Source organism: Siniperca chuatsi, linkage group LG8, assembly GCF_020085105.1.
Source record: "Siniperca chuatsi isolate FFG_IHB_CAS linkage group LG8, ASM2008510v1, whole genome shotgun sequence".
NCBI classification, from domain to species: Eukaryota; Metazoa; Chordata; class Actinopteri; order Centrarchiformes; family Sinipercidae; genus Siniperca; species Siniperca chuatsi.
Window position 1 is genome coordinate 2,200,794 of NC_058049.1, and position 19,207 is coordinate 2,220,000.

The 19,207-nt window shown below is 42.0% G+C and overlaps 1 protein-coding gene across 3 annotated transcripts in view; it reads right to left on the reverse strand.

Annotated features, from left to right (window-relative positions):
- Positions 1-19,207, reverse strand: part of LOC122880738 (protocadherin-1-like) — a 215,082-nt gene that overhangs the window by 91,539 nt on the left and 104,336 nt on the right. For 2 of the 3 annotated variants that reach the window (XM_044206153.1, XM_044206154.1), the window contains exon 4: positions 14,740-14,959. In XM_044206153.1, the coding sequence (XP_044062088.1) occupies positions 14,740-14,959 (220 nt within the window). Of the gene's footprint in view, positions 1-14,729; positions 14,960-19,207 lie in introns of all 3 variants that reach the window. The other variant, XM_044206155.1, reaches the window with a different exon arrangement.

Below are 19,207 nucleotides of genomic sequence, written 5' to 3' on the forward strand. Positions count from 1 at the left end.
CGTATCACCAAGTACAACGGCATCTTCATTAAGCAGGGTACTTAACTCTGCAGCTCACATAATTTCCTACAGGAACATGTTTTTTAAGAGGAGGATGGATGGAGGAGGCCTTTCTTAGGTGGAGTAAAATTTTATTTGTTACTTTACCCCCGCCCTGATGTCATTTTCTTGCAACTTGGTTGCCTTGCCTCCCATCCAGTGAGTTCATATTTTCTTCCTGTAATAAATTTTACAAGCTGCTGAGTGAGTGAAATGTCCTGGTTCCAGGAGATTACCCTCCAGGACTGCGATATGTACAGCAGTATGACGGTCCTGGATCACGCTGGTTCCACTGTAATACCTACCACTCAAAAATATTCTTAAGTTAGTTCCCCGCGGTGAACCAATTGAGAAAACAAACCTGTTTATTACAGTACCTGTGGCAGATTAACATTTACCATACTGTGCTGAGAATTGTACTTTTTGAGTATAACTTGTGCAGCAACTTAAATTTAAAAGAGCACCGTCTAACATTTAGCAAGACAGTATGGAAGTAATGCAAACTGAGGGCAGTTGTCAGATGACTGTAGTTGGGTAAAAAATATATTTCTCCTTTAAAATGTAGTGGAGGAAATGAGTCTCACAAAACAGGAACTGCAATGAAAAGTACCGGTGCTTCCACCCAGATTATACTACTAAAAGTACTCTTTAGAAACTTACTACTAACTCCTGCCTCTCTGCAGCACCTCAGCAGCAGTTCATGCTAATTCTGCTAATTTAGAGCAACTGGTAGCATTCATCAATCAGTAACACGTTGAGCGACAGGTCAGGAAATGCTCGACTACGTTTCTGGTTTCATCGTTAATGAGAAACAATATCGGTTTAAGAGAGCGGGTCCACTCTGTGATTTGCCGCTAAGCTGCTCATTAATTACTGAGAGCATTAATCTGCGGGTCTTAATAGGCGATCAAGGGGCTGTAACGTGAAGCAGCAGCATGTGACCGGCACACACCTTAAACCTCAGTTAATCCATCAGCCGGGAGCTCGCCTCCGCCCAGTTTAATTCTGACAGAGAAGTTTTTAGTTAAAAGATTAATCGACTGAATGATGGCACGAGCTCAGGACGAGCTGAGGGAGAGGCAGTGGTGGAGTGTAACTCAGTAAATTTACTTTAGTACTTTTTAGTTTTTCCTGAAGGTTTCTACCAGACATCCCAGTCTGTTTGACAATACAGACAGCATACAAGGCTCAGTTTTGTAAAGGGCTTACCATCAATTTATGAGTGTTGTATGTTTACTTAAATCTATATCTTATATACTATACTACTTTTCAATCAAAATATATCTGACAGATGTAGTTACTGGTTACTTTGCTGATTAAGATTTTACTAACAAAACATATGATCATCTTATATAGATCAAACTACCTATATATATATTTATTTATCAACTAGCGGCCTAAAATAGATGGTATCCGGTTGAATTCACACTCAGCCGTAAAAGGGGACATGATTTGAAAGCACAAAGGCTCACAGTTCTACAGTATGTGTGTAAACCATTTAAAAATCACTATCACTTTTGTACATTTGGTTTAGTATCATAATTCTGACATTTTGTCAGTGAGTTCAAAGAGTTCCCTTTCACAAGAGAGCAGGATCATGACTGTGACCTTAAGGATTCAAGAACCAAAACTATTTTATTTTGAGTATGTCATGCAAGGCCCTTTTCTTAATATGTACTTTTACGTAAGTAACATGTAATGCAGGAATATTACTTGTAATGGAGTATTTTCACATTGAGGTACAGCTGTATTTCACCACCACTGTAAAGGAGAACCAAGAAATCATGTCTTTAAACTTCGTCGGTAAAATCCGCACGCGTTGGCGATGGTGGTGGCGTGAAGTCCTTGACAACAGGGAACAGGCTGTCCTCATGGCTGTTCTCCATGTTGAACTAATTGCTTCCCTGGTTACGAAAACACTGGCAGAGCTGATGTGGAAAGGTGGGCGGTGCCTGCTCAGGCCTGTGGGAGCTGACCAACCACAGCTTTCTCTGAAGTTTACCTTCGGTATGTTTTACTGCTCACTTTTTTAATGACGTTTGTCTTTTAGAACCAGCGGTATATCTATTTGGGATTGTAATAGACTTTGTAACTTTCTTTTGAAGAAAGTTTAGTATTGTCTTTGCATGAGTGCGTGTGTGTGTGTGTGCATCAGGTAACTTGGCACTGATGACTAACCCCCTACACCCCTAACTGTCTCCCTGTTTCCATGGCAATCCATCCCCACTGAGGGTCGCAGCAGGACATCAGAAAAACAGTTAGACTCACCAGGGAGCACACTGTGTGTGTGTGTGTGTGTGTGTGTGTGTGTGTGTGTGTGTGGACCTGTTTACCTGATGTAAAGTCTCCCCCATTAACACTCTGACATCACCTCACCGCACACACACACGGAACTCTAGCCAGCCTCTGTTCATTAGTTCCCATGATGCAACACTAACCTAGCAACCAGACCTGTGGCTATCTCCCCTGCTGCTTCCACGCTCTCATTGGACAGGTTCCCGGGGGTCACGGCCCCGCGCTGCCCCCCCCCCCGCCGGCCGACCATCTGTCCTGGAGACACCGCCTCGACGCAAGCAGAGCCCACCGGGAACAGCTGCCGGCGCTAACGGAGGCAGCTAACCGGAGCCAGGACCCAGCGGGAGGCGGCTTTAGACGAGCTGCTTTTAGCTCGCTCGGCGCCGAAGCAGGCAGTCGCATCCTGTTCAGAGCGGACAGTCGAGCGGTGACTTTGATCTCTGAGACAATCTCACACGTATCAACCTTTGACAACCGTGTTGCCACAGCTGATTTTTTAATGATCTACCGATAAAGTTAAGATGTGAAAGGTGAAATGAACTTCTAAGGTATGCTTTTGCAGTGAAAATACTGTTAATATTATTACATCGACATCATATGATGAAGTCAAAGTTAAGATACATATGTGTAAACATAATTAAGATTTCAAAAATGAAGCTAGGAAAAACAATGCAGCAGCACCACAGACTTCAGATGAAGCTTGGATGCCAGGAAAGTTTTCACCACACAAAAAAGCAAAACCACAAACACTACATGATCGTGTCTGACTTTATCTGACAACACAGATGATGAGTAATAACACATGTTTAATTATTAATGGAGACACATCAAAGATGGCCATGTGAGCTTTTCTTGTTACTCTATTTATCAATAACATCTGTAATACAGCCAGTATGCATCACATGAAAGTTTGTGTTTATTCACGGGCGTCATTTCAGCTGCAGATTCAGCTGATAACTCTATAGGTTTATAACTATGAGAGACCCCTTTCACATTGTCATTTGATACATTATTATAAAAATATAAATCATAGCTGATTTAAAGAAACTACAGGAGGAGGACTTTTACTTGGCTGTCAATGGTCGCTTGGTCAAGCGGACCCCCAAGAGAGATACAACAAGTACTGAGCAGTTCTTGATAGTTCATAGGAATTTCAATGGATGGACACCAACAAACTAGACTTGTTGAACACTAATTAAAACACTTACTGTAGATTTGTCAGCAAGAAATGGTTGTAATTTGGCTGCTAAAACATTCACCAACACATGCTTTACAACGCTTCCTTCTGCCACATAAGACTTTAAACATTTAAGACTTACTTTGAAATGAGTGTGCATGTTTTTTTAAGATGCTATCAGTCTGCTTCCAAACTCCTCCGGGGCTGCTGAGAACATCTGGACAAGACATCATGGTATGTACAAAACATCAGTTATGCACATGAATCATACATCTAATTACTAAATGCAGACTGGAAAGTAAAGAATATCAAAAAATAATTAGAAACATTTTCAGAGGAATGATAACGGATTGGTATCTTATGGCTGAAGACTGAATCCACACCTCGTTGGGTTTTTGGTTTTTGCTCTGCGGGAGGTTTTAACTTTTATATTTCATGCCAATAAAGAAAACTCGGGCTGACAGAAAGGACAGTTTGACAGTTTATTCAAGCTGCAGTTTAAGAGCCAAGAAATTCAACCTCTGAAGAGAATACAGAGCAGTTCACCAAGCTGAATATTCACGTGGCTTCTAAAGGTACTATTTGTTAAAGGTTTTATGTCAGTAAATAAACTGATAACTGAGGTAGAGACACTCGAAGAAAATGTGAACAGTTCACCTTCAGAAGACAGAAGCCTATTATTCATTCAAGGCTCAGTATCCAATGTTATCTAGGGGATAAGTGTATTTTTTAGTGTATTATATTTTTTGCTTAGTACTTCTATCCCTGTGTGCACTGACGTGATAGTGAGCTGCTGTAGCAAAGGAGTTTCCCCTCGGGGATCAATAAAGTATTTCTGATTCTGATAAGGACAGAGTTATTGTGTTGCACATAAATAAGAATATCTAAACCTGACAAAAATAGCTAAACCAGTATAGGAAATATAAAGTAGTGGTCCTTTAGCCTCAATATCCATACTGTTTATTCACAAACATAATGTAAGATGTAAAGCAGGTTAAAATACCTCTGGAACCTGTAAGTGACCCCTAAGAACCACTGTTGCTGTTCTCAATGACCCCTGAATCCTGAAACCTCTTCAGCAATCCAGAGAATCATCATTAAATCCCCTGAACCTTTGTTAAACTGGAACCTCCTTAAGGATCTGTGGTACTTCCTGAAAGACTCCTGGAACCTCCAAGTGGCTGCTCAAACACCTGTAAAGTTGTGAAATACCCCAAAACATGTTGACCCTTGGAACCATGTAAATTACACCTGGAAACATTCTTAAAGACCTCTAGTATTTCCTGAAAGACTCTTGGAAAGTTTGGAAAAGGCACTGAAACCTCTAAATGCTGTACTTGTATAGCACCTTTCTAGTCTTTCCAACTACTCAAAGCGCTTCACACTACATATCACATTCACCCCATTCACAGACATTCATACACTGATGGCAGGTGCCAACTGCTCAGCAGTTCAAAGGAACTAACTCATTCACACTGTAAATGACTCCTTAAACCCCTGGGAAGTTCTCAATTGCCCCTTAAACCCTTTCAGTTGCCCTGGAACATCTTAAATGAGCCCTTGAACATTGGCAACAGAAACCGTCTTAAGGACCGCTTTTACATTTTCAGTGACTCCTTGAAAATCTTAAATTACACCTGAAACATTCCTGAGGACCCCTAGGAATTTACTGAAAGAGCCCTGGAATGTTTGGACAAATACCTGAGACCATTAAGTGACCCCTGCAGTGCCTGTAACATTATCAGTGACCCTTGAAACCTTGAGGTGACTCCCAGAACCTGAAATGTTCTTAAAGACCCCTAGTACTTCTCAGAAAACAGTGGAACATTGCTCTGCACCTGGACCCACGTAATGACCACTGTAACATTCTCAATGACCCCTAATACCTTTCAGTGACTCCCAGCGCCTTTTAAAGTACACCTGGAACATTCTTAAGGTCTTGTTGTACTTGCTGAATGAACTCAATTTGTTTTTTGGAAAATGCACCAAAACCTCTAAGTCACTCCCAGTACTCCTGTCACATTCTTAATGACCCCTAAAACCCTTTCAGTGACCCTTGGAACCTCTCCAGTGACTCCTGAACCACACCCTGAACCTCATTAAGGACCCAGTCCCAATCTGTAACACTCCCAATGACACCTGAAACCCTAAAGTGCTTATTGTAACTTCATAAATTACACATGGAACATTATTAAGGACCACTAGTACTTCCAGAGAGACCCCTGGAACAAATCCCTGGAACGTCTAAGAGACTCCTAGAACCCCTGTAATGTTCATAAACTACACCTAGAACCTTTAAAAGAACCCTGAAACTCAATGACCCCTGGAACCTCCACGAGGAACTCTTGCAGATCTGAATTTGAAAAAAAAAAAAAAAAAAACTATATCTCACACCAGCAAAATAATCCAATCATGGACACACCACAGTGTGTGTGCAGCTCTCAGCATCCTTGCTGTTGTACATCAGTCGAATGCTGGCCGAGCTCCGATATACAGCTACTGCCAAATACAAAAACACACACACACACACACACACACACACACACACACCTCCTTCTGTAGTGTACAGCGGCCACCACAGATAAGCTCAAATAAACAACAGACCTGGAAAAATAAATCCACCTCCCTCTCTCTCTCACGCTCCCCGGGGACGAGAGAGGGCATCCAAAGAACGCCGCCTGTTACTATAAAGCTTCTTGACTTCACACACACACACACACACACACACAGACACACACACTCGGCAATACAAATAATAAACAGAGAGGGAGGTATGGATCCACAGGGAGGAATCACCTCTTCTATCGCTCCACACACTCCTTTTATCTACTGGCTAATGAGGAGCAGATATGTACACACACACACACACACACACACAAACACACCCACTTAGAAACCTACAAACACACACACACTCTCAAGAAGCTACATACATACACACGTCCTCAGGACTATGGTTTCGTCAGACCGTCTCTCAGCGAGTGTCCCACTTCCAAAACTATGGACCGCTGCTTACATCATTATGTAACGCTGCGAGTGTGTGTGTGTTGTTCAGCCCAGAAAGGCTTTGAACACTTAGCCTCTTTCCTCAGCATGAAGTGGTGTAACACTACAGGCTCTAATGAGTGTGTGCATGGAGATGGAGATGGAGAGAGAGAGAGAGAGAGAGAGAGAGTCCAACACATGCATCCCTCTATGATTATTCAGTAAATGTGGTTTTAGCACAGTAAGCAGTAGCCAAAACCTCCTCAACCACCACTGAATCCTCCTCAATGCCTCCTGTAACCTCCTCAGGAACTGTTTGTGGCAACATGAAACCAGTCAGTGACATCTAGAAACACCCTGAAGAAACCATGAAACCTCCTCAAGGAATCCTAGAACCTTGCCAATTAACCCTTGAACTTCTTAAACGTCACTCTGTGAACCCTGAAGCCTCATAAATGACACTTGGACTTCCTCACTGACTCCTGGAACCTCCCTGATGACCACTTGGACCTCCTCAAGGAACCCTAGAAGCTACTCAGTGACTCCTTAAACCTAAATTTCACTCGTTAAACTCCCACTGACCCCTTGACCCATAGGACCTCTTCAAAAACACCCCGGTACTACCTCAATAAAACCTCTGGAACCTGTCAAGGAACCTGCTCAGTGGCTTTTGGAACATTCTCAATGTAATTTAATTCATATATTGGTTTCTTTTAGTGTCATTATAGTATTTCTTATCATATTTTCATCTTTTTGCATAAGTATAGTTAATCCAGTATCTGTTAGTGTAATTTCGGTAGGCTCAGTGCTTCATTAATATGGAACATGAAGAGTTTATTTTTGCTGGAGAACTGCTAGAAGATGCTGAACACCGAGTGCTGCTGGAAATCTCTGAATCTTTGGACATGAAGGCTTCAGAAGTTTGAGAAAAACTAAAAATAATGTGTGTGAGAGTTTCCAGAGAATATAGTTCTGTCCTGGGAGTTTCTGACAGGCTGGAGGAGAACTGCTGGCCCCCATCATCACCCACTGGAGAGAGGAGGAGGAGGAGGAGGAGGAGGAGGGGTGAGAAAAGAAGGGAGTGAGGATCCCTGAGGAGGAGAGAGAGGAGTCAGGGAGTGGAGGCCTCTTGTAGGACAGCAGGAGGAGGGAGGAGACGCTTAACTGAGGAGAACACATGACCTCCTCTACCCTCCTCCTCCTCCTTTCCTTCTTTTTCTCGCTCCTTCTTTAAAGTAAAACTATCTCATCAATTTCACATCAAAGGAAAAGTCTTCTCTTCACTCTGCGTCCTAATTTCTCCCCTTTTCCTTTACTGTCTTTCAAAATTAGACATATTGTCACAGCCTTTAAGTCTGATTTGCACACATCCAACAAAAACCACAAACTCTTCTACTTTCATCAAATAACTCAGAATTTACATCCTCACATGTTTAGTTAAGGTTAAGGTTTTTTGTTTGTTTGTTTGTAAGTGGATTCACTTAAATGTATAAAAATGTTCTGTGGGCCAAAAGATTCATAAACACAAAATCATACACGCACCATTCCCCACACAAAACCTAACATTTATAAAAGAAGAAAGCACCATCATAATGTGCTCAGTGAGTATAATGTGAGGTGGTAATGCAGAAATGGAAAAACAACTTGAGAAAATCATATCTAGTATGCAACATTATTCTCTTAAGCAATGAATCAAACTCACAGAGTGTGTCTTCACACCTAGCAATGCTATATCATGCTAATCAAAGGTGCATCAGAAACGTTTTTTAATGGCTGTTAAGTGTTCAGTTTTATTCTTTTTATTTATTCTGCATTTGGTGTTTGCCCATGTTACGCCATTTTATTGTATTTATGTACTTTTAATTTTATGCTTTACTTTAAAAAAACTTTATCAAGTCTGTTTCCACATGAGTGCTAAACTAAATCCTTTCTGCTTTATTTATGACGTTTGATAGCAATTACTGAAATACTCGAGCGGAGACCAAAAAATGGCACCCTTTAGTGGAAGTGGAGTGGTTCATTTGTGGAGGGAAGGTGAACTCAGTCTGACCCAACTAGAAGGTGTACTCTGCAAGTCTGAGCTAAATGGCTCCAGTAGCCAGGTGCGCTTTGCATGCTGGGATGCAGATGAGTGAATTAGCAGCAGCTCGCCAGAGACTGAATAGATGTTTGAGCTGGACTAGCAACAAACGCCTTTGCCTTCTTTGAACAGGTAGGACCTTCTTCTGGAACGTCTTCCCGTGTTTGCTTTCTCGCACTCAGCCCAGACACATCTAACCAATGAGCAGAGTGAACGATCTCAGGCGGCTCTTTAATTTATTTCTCTGTGAAAAGAACCAAACCGACTGTAAAACGCAACAAGTTTACTCTAACTCATCCACTGACTCAAACCAGAGTAAACCAACTATAGGTTTTAGAACGCCCTATGTCCGTCTATCGCTTACTGTGGGAGGGGAAATCAGGCTTGTGCGTATGCGCACAATTTCACAATAATTGAGATTTATGGTTATGCACTACTTTATAAATCTGACAAAAAGCGCATATGCATATTTCTGCATCCTGGCATGTTCCAGCCGACGCAGTCCACATCTTTCTGTAACATACAATCATGAAAAGATGACATACTTTCACTCAAATTATCTCTCCCCCATGAGATCAGGCTCATCGAACACACAACACACGTGTTAGCAGACGTGTAACTGCAGCATTAGAGCTGCTGACGTCATCCTGCATACTGAACGTTTTCTGTGCTTTTACAGTTTTATCTGGAAATCAAACTGGCGGCTGATTAAGAGTTGAGATAGAAAACCTCACTGATGCTCTGCCGCTCTCTCGTGTGTGTGTGTGTGTGTGTGTGTGTGTGTGTGTGTGTGTGTTGTGCAGCGATTACTACAGCTCTCAGACTGATGCAATCAGCAGATAAAGATGTTGAGGGTGTGTGTGTATGTGTGTGTGTACCCAGATAGATACAGTATGTTTGCATGTGGTTTTACCCCCCCCCAACACACACACACTTCATAAATCAGCTTGTTATCCAGCAACCATCAGTGTCAGACAGCATATTCCCCTCTCTCTCTACATCATCTCTATGTCTCTCTCCCATTTCCGACCTCTCTCTTCATTTCTTCCTCTTCTTCATCTCTCTAACTCTCGCTCTCTCTCTCTCTCTCTCTACAACTACATCCTCCTCCCCTCCCTCTGTTCTTCACTCTCGGCTTGGTTTTCCTCCTATTTCCATCCGTCCATCACAGACAGGAAGTGGGTGCATTAGCAGGGTGAAGATGGGCTGATGGAATTAACATCCATTATCTGACCATTTACAGGACAGACAGCAGGATGAAAGAGGGAGGAGGAGGAGGAGGAGGAGGAGGACTCACCACATCGAGCTTCGTCTCTGCTCTCAGCTCTGCAGAGCAGACCACAAAAAACATGTTTGTTTTGTCTGTGTGGACAGTTTGGGCACAGCGGGGCAGAGGCAGGACGGGCAAACAGCAAACACCAGAGCTGAGTGGGACTGGCTGAGACACCTGCCACCTGTGGCAAACACCTCCTGAAACATATCCCCCTTTTTAAAGGTTAAAACTTGTGTTTTTCTATCTTTCACTCATTGCTAACTAACTGAATGAAAATACCAAAAACCACAACGTGTTAGTCCATCTCTCAGTACGTCCCTACCCTGTCGGCGGCTCTCAGCCCAGAGCCCATTAGTTCCTACTGAAATGTTCAACACCTCACAACTGTATAGTTTCAGTTTTTTTAAAGGCTCAGTCATTTCCTAAAAACAGCTGGACACTATAGTTTTTAGCCAAGGCCACTCAAACAGGAGGAAATGGTGCATTTGCTGGGGACTATTTTCAGTGGCGGATTAATCCACATTTGGTGCTCAAGTGGGTATTTCCAGCAGCAAGATGGTGTATGTGGGATTGACTCGGTGTGGCCAGTCTTTTCATGGGATTTGTTGAAAATAAAATACAATCTAATAAAATAATATACTGTTATTAGTAGAGCATTATCATTATTATTATTATTATTATTATTAGGCTTTTATTATGGATAATTTAGGATATATTTGGCCGCCTTTGGCCACATCCAATGGAAGGCATGTCATCTTTACTAGAAACCTTTTTGAAGTTCAGTACAATGTCATCAGCCTGTGTTTACTGTGTCGGCCAACATTCCTGCTCTTCTTTATCTCAAAAACACTCGAACATGATGGCAGACGATAAGCTGATCCAGGCACGTTTCATGAGGACGACAAGAAAAAACAAAAATCTTGTGAAGGTACACAAGATCACACGCACCACTGCCCTCCAACACCATTCTGAAGTTATAGTGTAAAGCCATTTCTAATAAATAATAATTCAAAATGCGACCTCCTGCATGTATATTTCTTCAACCTCTGGTACAATACAGTGTTGTAGCAGTGATGTCAATGGAACAACAGCTGGACTACAGTGAACCCAAGTCTGTGTGTCATGTCATGAGCATCCAGATTATATCTGGATTATGTCCAGATTATTATTTAGATTATATATATGGATAATCCACCTATAAAAGCAGGTGGAAGATCCACTAAGATGCATTAGGAACAAACTGAAAATGCACAGATCACTTCAGCAGACACATTCTGGCCACATGTTATTGAAGTGCAAATGCATCCATCTCCACAAATAGCAACAAAACCACCTCATAGTCAGTGCATAGGGTCACATGACGTTGCCGTCGGGAATCCACCACATAACTGAAGCAGTTTTACAATCACAAACATGGCGACCCGTTTGACTGGACGGTTTGGTATAACTGTAACCTGCTGTATGAGACGAGCTAATTCTGATGACGGCATTTTTCTCTAACTTTAAAATAAGGAAATAAGGCTTTATGTTTGGAAGCAGCTGATGTAATTTTTGAAAAAAGTGAGAACACAGGATATTGCTTATTTTTTACATGCAGAAAGTAGCAATCAAAGGATATTAACTATTTTTACATGCACTGAAAGTAGTAAATAAACTGATTAAATGGTGCAACCATTGTGAAGGAACAGATAGAGAATGAGTTTGAGGCCAGTCAGTTGGTTCCTGCAGCTTTTCATCAGTCTGTCTGAAGCACTTGAGATCTGACCGATCAACAATCAGTCACACAACTGAATGATCGATACAGTCTGCAGCAGGGGAAACCACAACTAAACAGCCTGCTAAAGAGGCAGAACAAACTAAGCTAACCTGCAGAGCTGAACCAAATCGAGCTGAGTCACTGTGGCTGCCTGACTAACCATTTAAATGTTGAACTTTAATTATGTCCGGCTGCATATGTGTTTTGAGTCTGGAGTGTGTCCACTCCTAAAAAAGACAAAACAAAAGCGTTGTCACAAATTTTTAAATGCAGACTAAAATCAGTAGAATTTTGAATGGGGTTTGGTTTGACACAACAGAGGAGGATGATCAACTCACAGATGGAAAGAAAAAGACAAAAACAAGTAATCTTTAAGGGGGAAAAAATGTAATTACATTTTAGTGAACTGGGAAAGAGTGCTCGGTTTATCGTAGCAATAAAGGTTTGAGTTTTGAATCAGACAGAGAGAAAGTGAGAGAGTAAAGTGTATCTGTAGTGGTGTGTTAATCCTCTAAAGACTAGCTGTAATCTGTTGACCTCTCTGCTGGTACAACACACACACACTCACACACACACACACACACTTCCTTGGGAAAATACCTCCAGCTAAAACATGTTTGACCATCAAAGTGGAAGACTGTACAACACCACCATCCTCTCGCACTGCAACACACAACACACACACACACACACAACATAACCCTGACCTCATTCCACTGTGTACGAGGAGATACAGCCACTTACACACTCTCCTGCTCTTTATCGCTACCTCGCACACACACACACACACACACAGGGTGGCAGTAGCCTGCAGGCGTGCGAGCAGCTGTGAATAATTGTGTTTACAGATGGCATAAGTACGACCTGTGGGTTGAGAGAGAGAGAGAGAGAGAGAGAGAGAGAGTCGGTCTTCTGGCCCTTACAAAAGAAGACAGGGATGACATTTACACTGAACCTCTCTCTCTCTCTCTCTCTCTCTTCGGTCTTCTCTCTCCTCTACAAAAGAAGACTCTCTCTGACATTTACACTCTCTCTCTCTCTCTCTCTCTCTCTCTCTCTCTCTCTCTGCCTCTTTCTCTCTCTCTCTCTCTCCTCTCTCTCTCTCCACTTTCTATTTTTTGCCAGTTTCAACTATTTCACTTCAGTTAGCTTAATTGGCATAAGTGGTAACGAGGCGTTAACAGCCGCAGCAGAACAATGAACAGTGAACGTTAGCAAAAGACGGTGGCGTGTTTAGATGTGTGTCTAATGAATCATTTGGCTGCAGAAAGCAGGTAAATTAAGTACTTTATTTATACCAGAGGGAAACAGAGCTTTAAAAGTAAAACAATAAAAGCTGATGTATATCATGATCTAATTTCTATATTACAGGTTTATGGCAGCGTGAGAAATAATAATGAGAATCAGAGCGCACTGTCGGCTACTTCAAACAACGGAGAAGGCCTACCAGCCACTCAATTTAATATATTCCTTGAAAAAATAAGAAATGTTACTGAAAACATTTTAAAACCAATTTAAAAATGTGAGGACCTTTTCTAAAAACACTATCCCAACTAAAAGTAAGTGTCTTCCAGGCACTAATGAGTTATTTTTAGTTTTTTTGTTTGTTTAGCGATATAAGGATTATTTAAGGACTTTTGGCCGAATTATGTTTTGAGTAGTCTGTACTGGTTTTTGTTTGATGTGTACATCTGACTCCAGTTAGCTTGTTCCTCGCTAAACTGGCTTCATACACATCAAACGTAAAGCACACAATTTGTGTGTGTGTGTGTTGTGTTTAGATAGCCTGGTGATTCTTTGCGGTGTGTAGCATATTAGCATTGTTCACAGTTTCTCATCTGCCAAAAGGCTACAGCTAACACAGCTAACTGCTACTAATGGCCTACACTCTGTTTAGGAACATTAAGATTATTTACTACTCAGTTTCTACATTAAAACAGGCATAAACCTAAAAGTCAACATGCTAATGTCATAGTAATAACACGCTAACATAATGTCTAAGTTAGAGCTAACAAGTTTGTTTTCCCACCTTGCAGTTTTTTAACTGTTAAGTTACACCAAAGTTAAACGTCAGCATTATGAAAACAGCAGTGTATTTCCCAGATTGAAGTATTTCTGTTTCTTTGTAACATAATGATAATCCGTGCTAACAAGATTTGACTACAGCTAGTTTGTTCCATGCTAAACTGGCTTCAAACATCAAAAGTAAAGCAAAAAAACATGTTTATCTGTGTTGTGTTTAGACATTCATTCAGGTAAGTTTCTGTGGCGATGTAGCATCATTATCATTTAGCCTACACCTTTCAGCAACATACACTAATGTTAGTGAATGTTTCACTAATCGCTTTTAGTGTTTGTCAACATGCTGAGTCATGCTACGCTGACAAGATGTTCAAACGTGAAGCTGAAAACACGTGTGTGTGTGTGTGTGTGTGTGTGCGTTGTGTTTTGAAGTGAATCTTTGTGCTGATGTAGCATCATTAGCATCTCACACGGTTTCTCATATCTGCTAACAGGCTACAGGCTAGCTGTCTAAGTATGCTACAATTCCCATGACCTGTTAAACATTATACATGTTTTCAAAGCTGCTGTCCTGTAAATGATGAACAGGGAAAGACATAAAAATCAACATGCTAACATGATGATGATGGCATGCTGACAAAATGCCAACTGCTAAAGACAGAGGGAGTGTATTGTGTTAGCGTACTCCCTGCTAGCCTCCCTCTGTGGATCTATAAGTGGAGCTGATGGAAGGTTGGACTCAGTATGATTTACATAATTGGGATGTTAATTCGTTAAGCCCTGGGAGTTGATTATGTTGCATATTGATTGTGTTGTGCTGCTGTGAGGTCGCACACCTCTTTAACGAAAGTATACACAGCGCAGGGAATTGTGGGAGTCTGATTAAAAATATGGCGTTAACATTCCTGCTGACACCGCATTTTGACACACGGCGCAACGCGTGTGCGCGTGTAATGAAAAACAGTGTTAATGTGTGTTAAAGCCAACAGTGTTTATTGGTTTTTGAGCATGTGTGTGTGTGTGTGTGTGTGTGTGTGTGTCTGCTGATGGATGGAAGAGGTGGGGGAGGTGAATAGAGGAGTAGAGGGAGGGGAAACTCCACCTGGTCTTACCGTTCTCCGGGTGCTCCATCTCGCCGATGCTGCCGTCAGGTGTGGTCCGCTCGTAGTGGTCCTCCGGCAGCGCCAGGGGCCCGATTCGCGGCCCCGACGACGACTTGGAGCTGGGCGTCTCCGACTCCTCCAGGCCGCTGTCATAGTAGCTGTGCTGGGACGCGTCCTGCAGGTCCTGCGCCTGATTGGCCGTGGAGAAGGTCACTCGGCGGTGGGGGAGCTGTGAACGGCGCATACGGAGAGAAGGATTAGTTTAGTTTCTCAAACATTAAAAGCTCATAATGACACTTTAAGTTAAATTTAACATATGAGATGGTTTTATTAGAAATCAGTTTCAGTTTGATCTGATGCAGATGAAGTAGTTTAAATGATTAAAGACATCAAGTAGAAGCCAGACTATAAAAATAACTTCAAAGAAGTCATTTAGACTCAGTGACTGTAACAATCACTTTCCAAAACTTTCATTACTTTGCACTCTGATATGATTTTTAACTTTAAATTTTACTCCTCAAACCACAAGGATCAGTCAACAGATCTCACGTCATTCCATCCTATCGCTGCTTTCATGTCATCTTTCATTTTACATCATCTAATTATCTCATCTGATCTCTTGGTTTCATTTAACAACCAGTCAGACGCAGACACTGACATCCGTCTCTGACCAACACTAAATGCTGCTTCACAGCCACAAATCTTAGGCGGAAAATGAATCGGTCTTTACGAGATCTCGACATGACGTTTTGACTGTTTCCCGCTGCTGTTAGTAAAGGCCGTCTTACTGTAGCTTCACTTGAAAATTACAAGGCATGCGGTTTCCCCACCAGCCAATAAGCTTTTAAAGTTTAAGTTTGTCATTTCAGCGATAGAAAACGCACTTAAAATCTAATACCAGTGCTTCAAGAGTATAAAACTGAGAAAACATCAGACAAAATGTAAAAACATCAAGAAAAAACCTGAAAACATGCAATACGAGTTCTTAATATTTTCAAATAAAGTGCATAATATTAGAGTAAAAAGATAAAACTCTTTTAGCGTCCCTCTGTGGACACGAATGTCTAAGTTTAAACGTACGTATAAATGCAAAGAACCACCAAATTCAGTACTTCAGATTATATTAAAGTTTTCAAATTGTTTGGTTCACTTTTAGTTATGTATTTTTATTGTGAATTGTTTTTGAAATACAAGCCCGCATCTGATTTCATATCTCATCTCATATGACTCCGGATTTACATCAGATTACATTGAATTAGATTTTAGACTTTATTGTTTGTCGTTTGCTCTGAAATTCTCCAACAGGTGTGTGTTTCTTCTCCCACAGAGCGGTTTCTGCCATGAAGCACATTGTTTTCATAAGAGCAGCAGGCTGAACACACACTTTACTGCTCCATTTACTGCGCGTTTCTGGGGGTGGAAGGTAGCTGTCTGAGTTGTGTGTTTGATGGTTTTGTAATTAAAATACAATTAGCCTCCCTATAGCGCTGCAGGGACGCCAGACGCCACTCACACTCACACACACACACACACACACACACACACATGCTGCCAAATAGTGTCCTAATTCAAAGGCACACAATGCGCGGTAAAACATTTAAATCACACACCCACACACACACACACACACACAAACACACCTGACCGGCCCAGGCTGATAAAGAACAGCATCCCTTGCTGGGCAGACACTCCATCACCATGGCAACTGGGCACTGTCAGGACCCCGAACCAGTAAAACCAGCAGATCAGCGTTCATCACACAGAAACAGACTGGGTTTGAGCTCTTCTTTAATGCCTTTATCTCGACTTTTTTAAGCCGCTTTTTGCAGCAGCAGCAGCAGCTGAACGATTCGCTGCCTTGCTGAAGCTTAACAAAAAGTATTTCTTGAGCAGGGATTCAAACCAGCCACCAACCGGTTATCAGGCTTCATCATAATACCGATAGACTACCCTCCACTGCCCATTACAGTTAAATATTTAAAATAATTCAATTAAATTTTATTTATATAGCGTCAATTAATAACAGAAGTTATAATACAGCTAGACTGTATTCTTTATATTATTTGCAGAACCCAACAATAATGCTTTAACTTCTGTTTCAATTTACAAACTGCAGCTGCTGCTCGATGATGAGTCGCCAGCCGTTTTCTCTGCTGTTTGCATTCAAAACAGTCGGAGAGGTTCGGCTAAACGGATTTAAAACATATCTGTAATTGTGCCGCATGCAGGTAAAAAGCAGCCTGAATTAATGTCACAGCGAGCGTCCAAAACTCAAACCCCACTGGAGCTGTCCTTTAAACTGTGTGGACGCAATGTGCTGTCGAGGCTTCAAACGCCTCGGATCCCTGGTGCTGCAGGCGACATGCTGCTCTCCAGGTAAACACGTTCACATGCTCAGGAACAACTGGACTCTCAGCAGATCTGAGCACTCGCACGTCCTGTCTTTATTCTCAGTTCAGAGAGGTCACTGTTTGTATTTTTGTATCGGGATAAAACCAGAGGTAATGCGAGCAAGTGCTTTAACCCACCAAACTGTCAGTTTTCCTTTTCACTACGTCCATGTGTGACTGTCCTTCGACGGAGCTCGTCACAGATCATTGTCCAAAGCAGATTATGGTATTTCAGAGTTTCTCACCAGCACATGAAGGCAACGTAACTCCACACCGTCTACTGCATTATCACACAATGATTAGGTAACTCACAAACGACAGAATAGAATTTCATCAGGACGACTGCTTCACTCGCTGTTCACTCCTTCATGCATTCATGTGCTTTTCTGTTTCCCTGAATTATCCTTTCAGTCTCAAATCGAAGAGGTAAAGAAGAAGCTACCGCATTTCATACCAGCCACTAATGACCATCTTCCTATATCAATTCAGTCCAATTAGCTGCTCCTCTAGCACGTGGCTTCCAGCTCCGGATGCTAACATCCAACCAGCATCATCAGAGTGATGATGAGGCACAGACATACATCAGTGCTCTGTCATAAAGTAGTCTCTCCTGACTGAAATAAGATTCCCAGCAAACACTGGTCAGCCAAGTGTGGTGATGTTGTGGAAACTTGTAACTGTTGGGCGCATATCTTTGGAATACAGATATCCGTCTGTCAGTGCCAACGTTTCCTTTAAATTTGCTATACGTAAACCTTCGGCAGAATAGCTTCACTATCATTTTGAAACAACAGTATTGACGGACATCTTGGGAGGACGACAACAAAGTTGCAATGCTTTCTGGGTTTATTCAGTGTGATGGATCTGTCGGTTGCAGGTCAAATGGTGTTTAGGTTAAAATTGGGCTACATTTGGCTGAAAAAGGTTGTTTAGACGTCCAGATAACATGCAGCTGTTGTTTTAACAGAACTGACACGCCGATTTTTAAATGTTTAATTACAAGCTGGTTGAAACACCTGTTACATCGGTGCTTACTGGGAGTGGAGGTTGGGAAAGCAAATGAAAAATCCACACAGTTTGCTTTGGAAAATGTTGGGTGGCGATGTAAAGAATATTTGATTTTTCGAGCTGAAATGCACGAGAACAACAGTTTGTTTACTTTAAAGACGACAGGAGAGGGTTTCAGTGTTGTGCAGCCAGTTTTTTTTTTCCTCCCAGGATTCCCAACACAAATAATACAGAACACATTCACGAAGAACAAACAATTCCTTTGCCAAATATTCAGATTCGTCCCTACCTGAGACCCTGCTGCGGCCTCACAGTTAAATGTGTGTGTGGCAGTTTGTGTTATTAATAACTGCTTCCTGCTTCCAGCGTCCTCTGCTCTGTTTGCTGGGTGAGCATTAGGAAGGAAATCACATCTATATATACATGAAGAGAGAAACGAAGCGGATCAAATCGTCTCGATCCCTCTCCTGCCTGTCTGTCACCTTCAGCACGCTCAAACACACCACACACACACACACACACTCTGCAAAATCCCTGGTTTTTCTGCCCTTTTTGTACTTCTGCTTGTGTGTGTTTGCTGGAAATAGAAGTGCCATCTCAGCAGGTTGCACCATGGGAAAGTGGAGCATATCAGAGGGGAGGAGTATAAAGAGCAACCAACATCCAGAACAACCTCCACCTCAGCCTCCGCCCGCCGCCATGTCCGCGCAGGACATCCTCTTGTTCTAAATCGCCGCCATGTGGAGGACAAAATGGCCGCCATCTGCCTGACTGAACGCCCCACTGTTCATCGCTGCCCTATTTTCTGTCTAATCTCTACCCTGAACTTTAGAGAGGCAGCAGGTCTCGACAACCAGACAAACGTGTATGTTTTAGACATAAAAATCATTGCTTTAGACGATTCATCATGACTTTTGATGGCGAAAGGTTCCGATTCAGAAAGAAAGAGCCAAGAGGACGAGGGTTCGAGCGCGGTTGAATGGTCTTTGTCTTCATGGTCTTCACGGTTCGAACATTTGGATCCGATCCGAAACAGACCGGAGTAAAATCTACCAGAAAGCCACTTTCAAAGAAGAAAA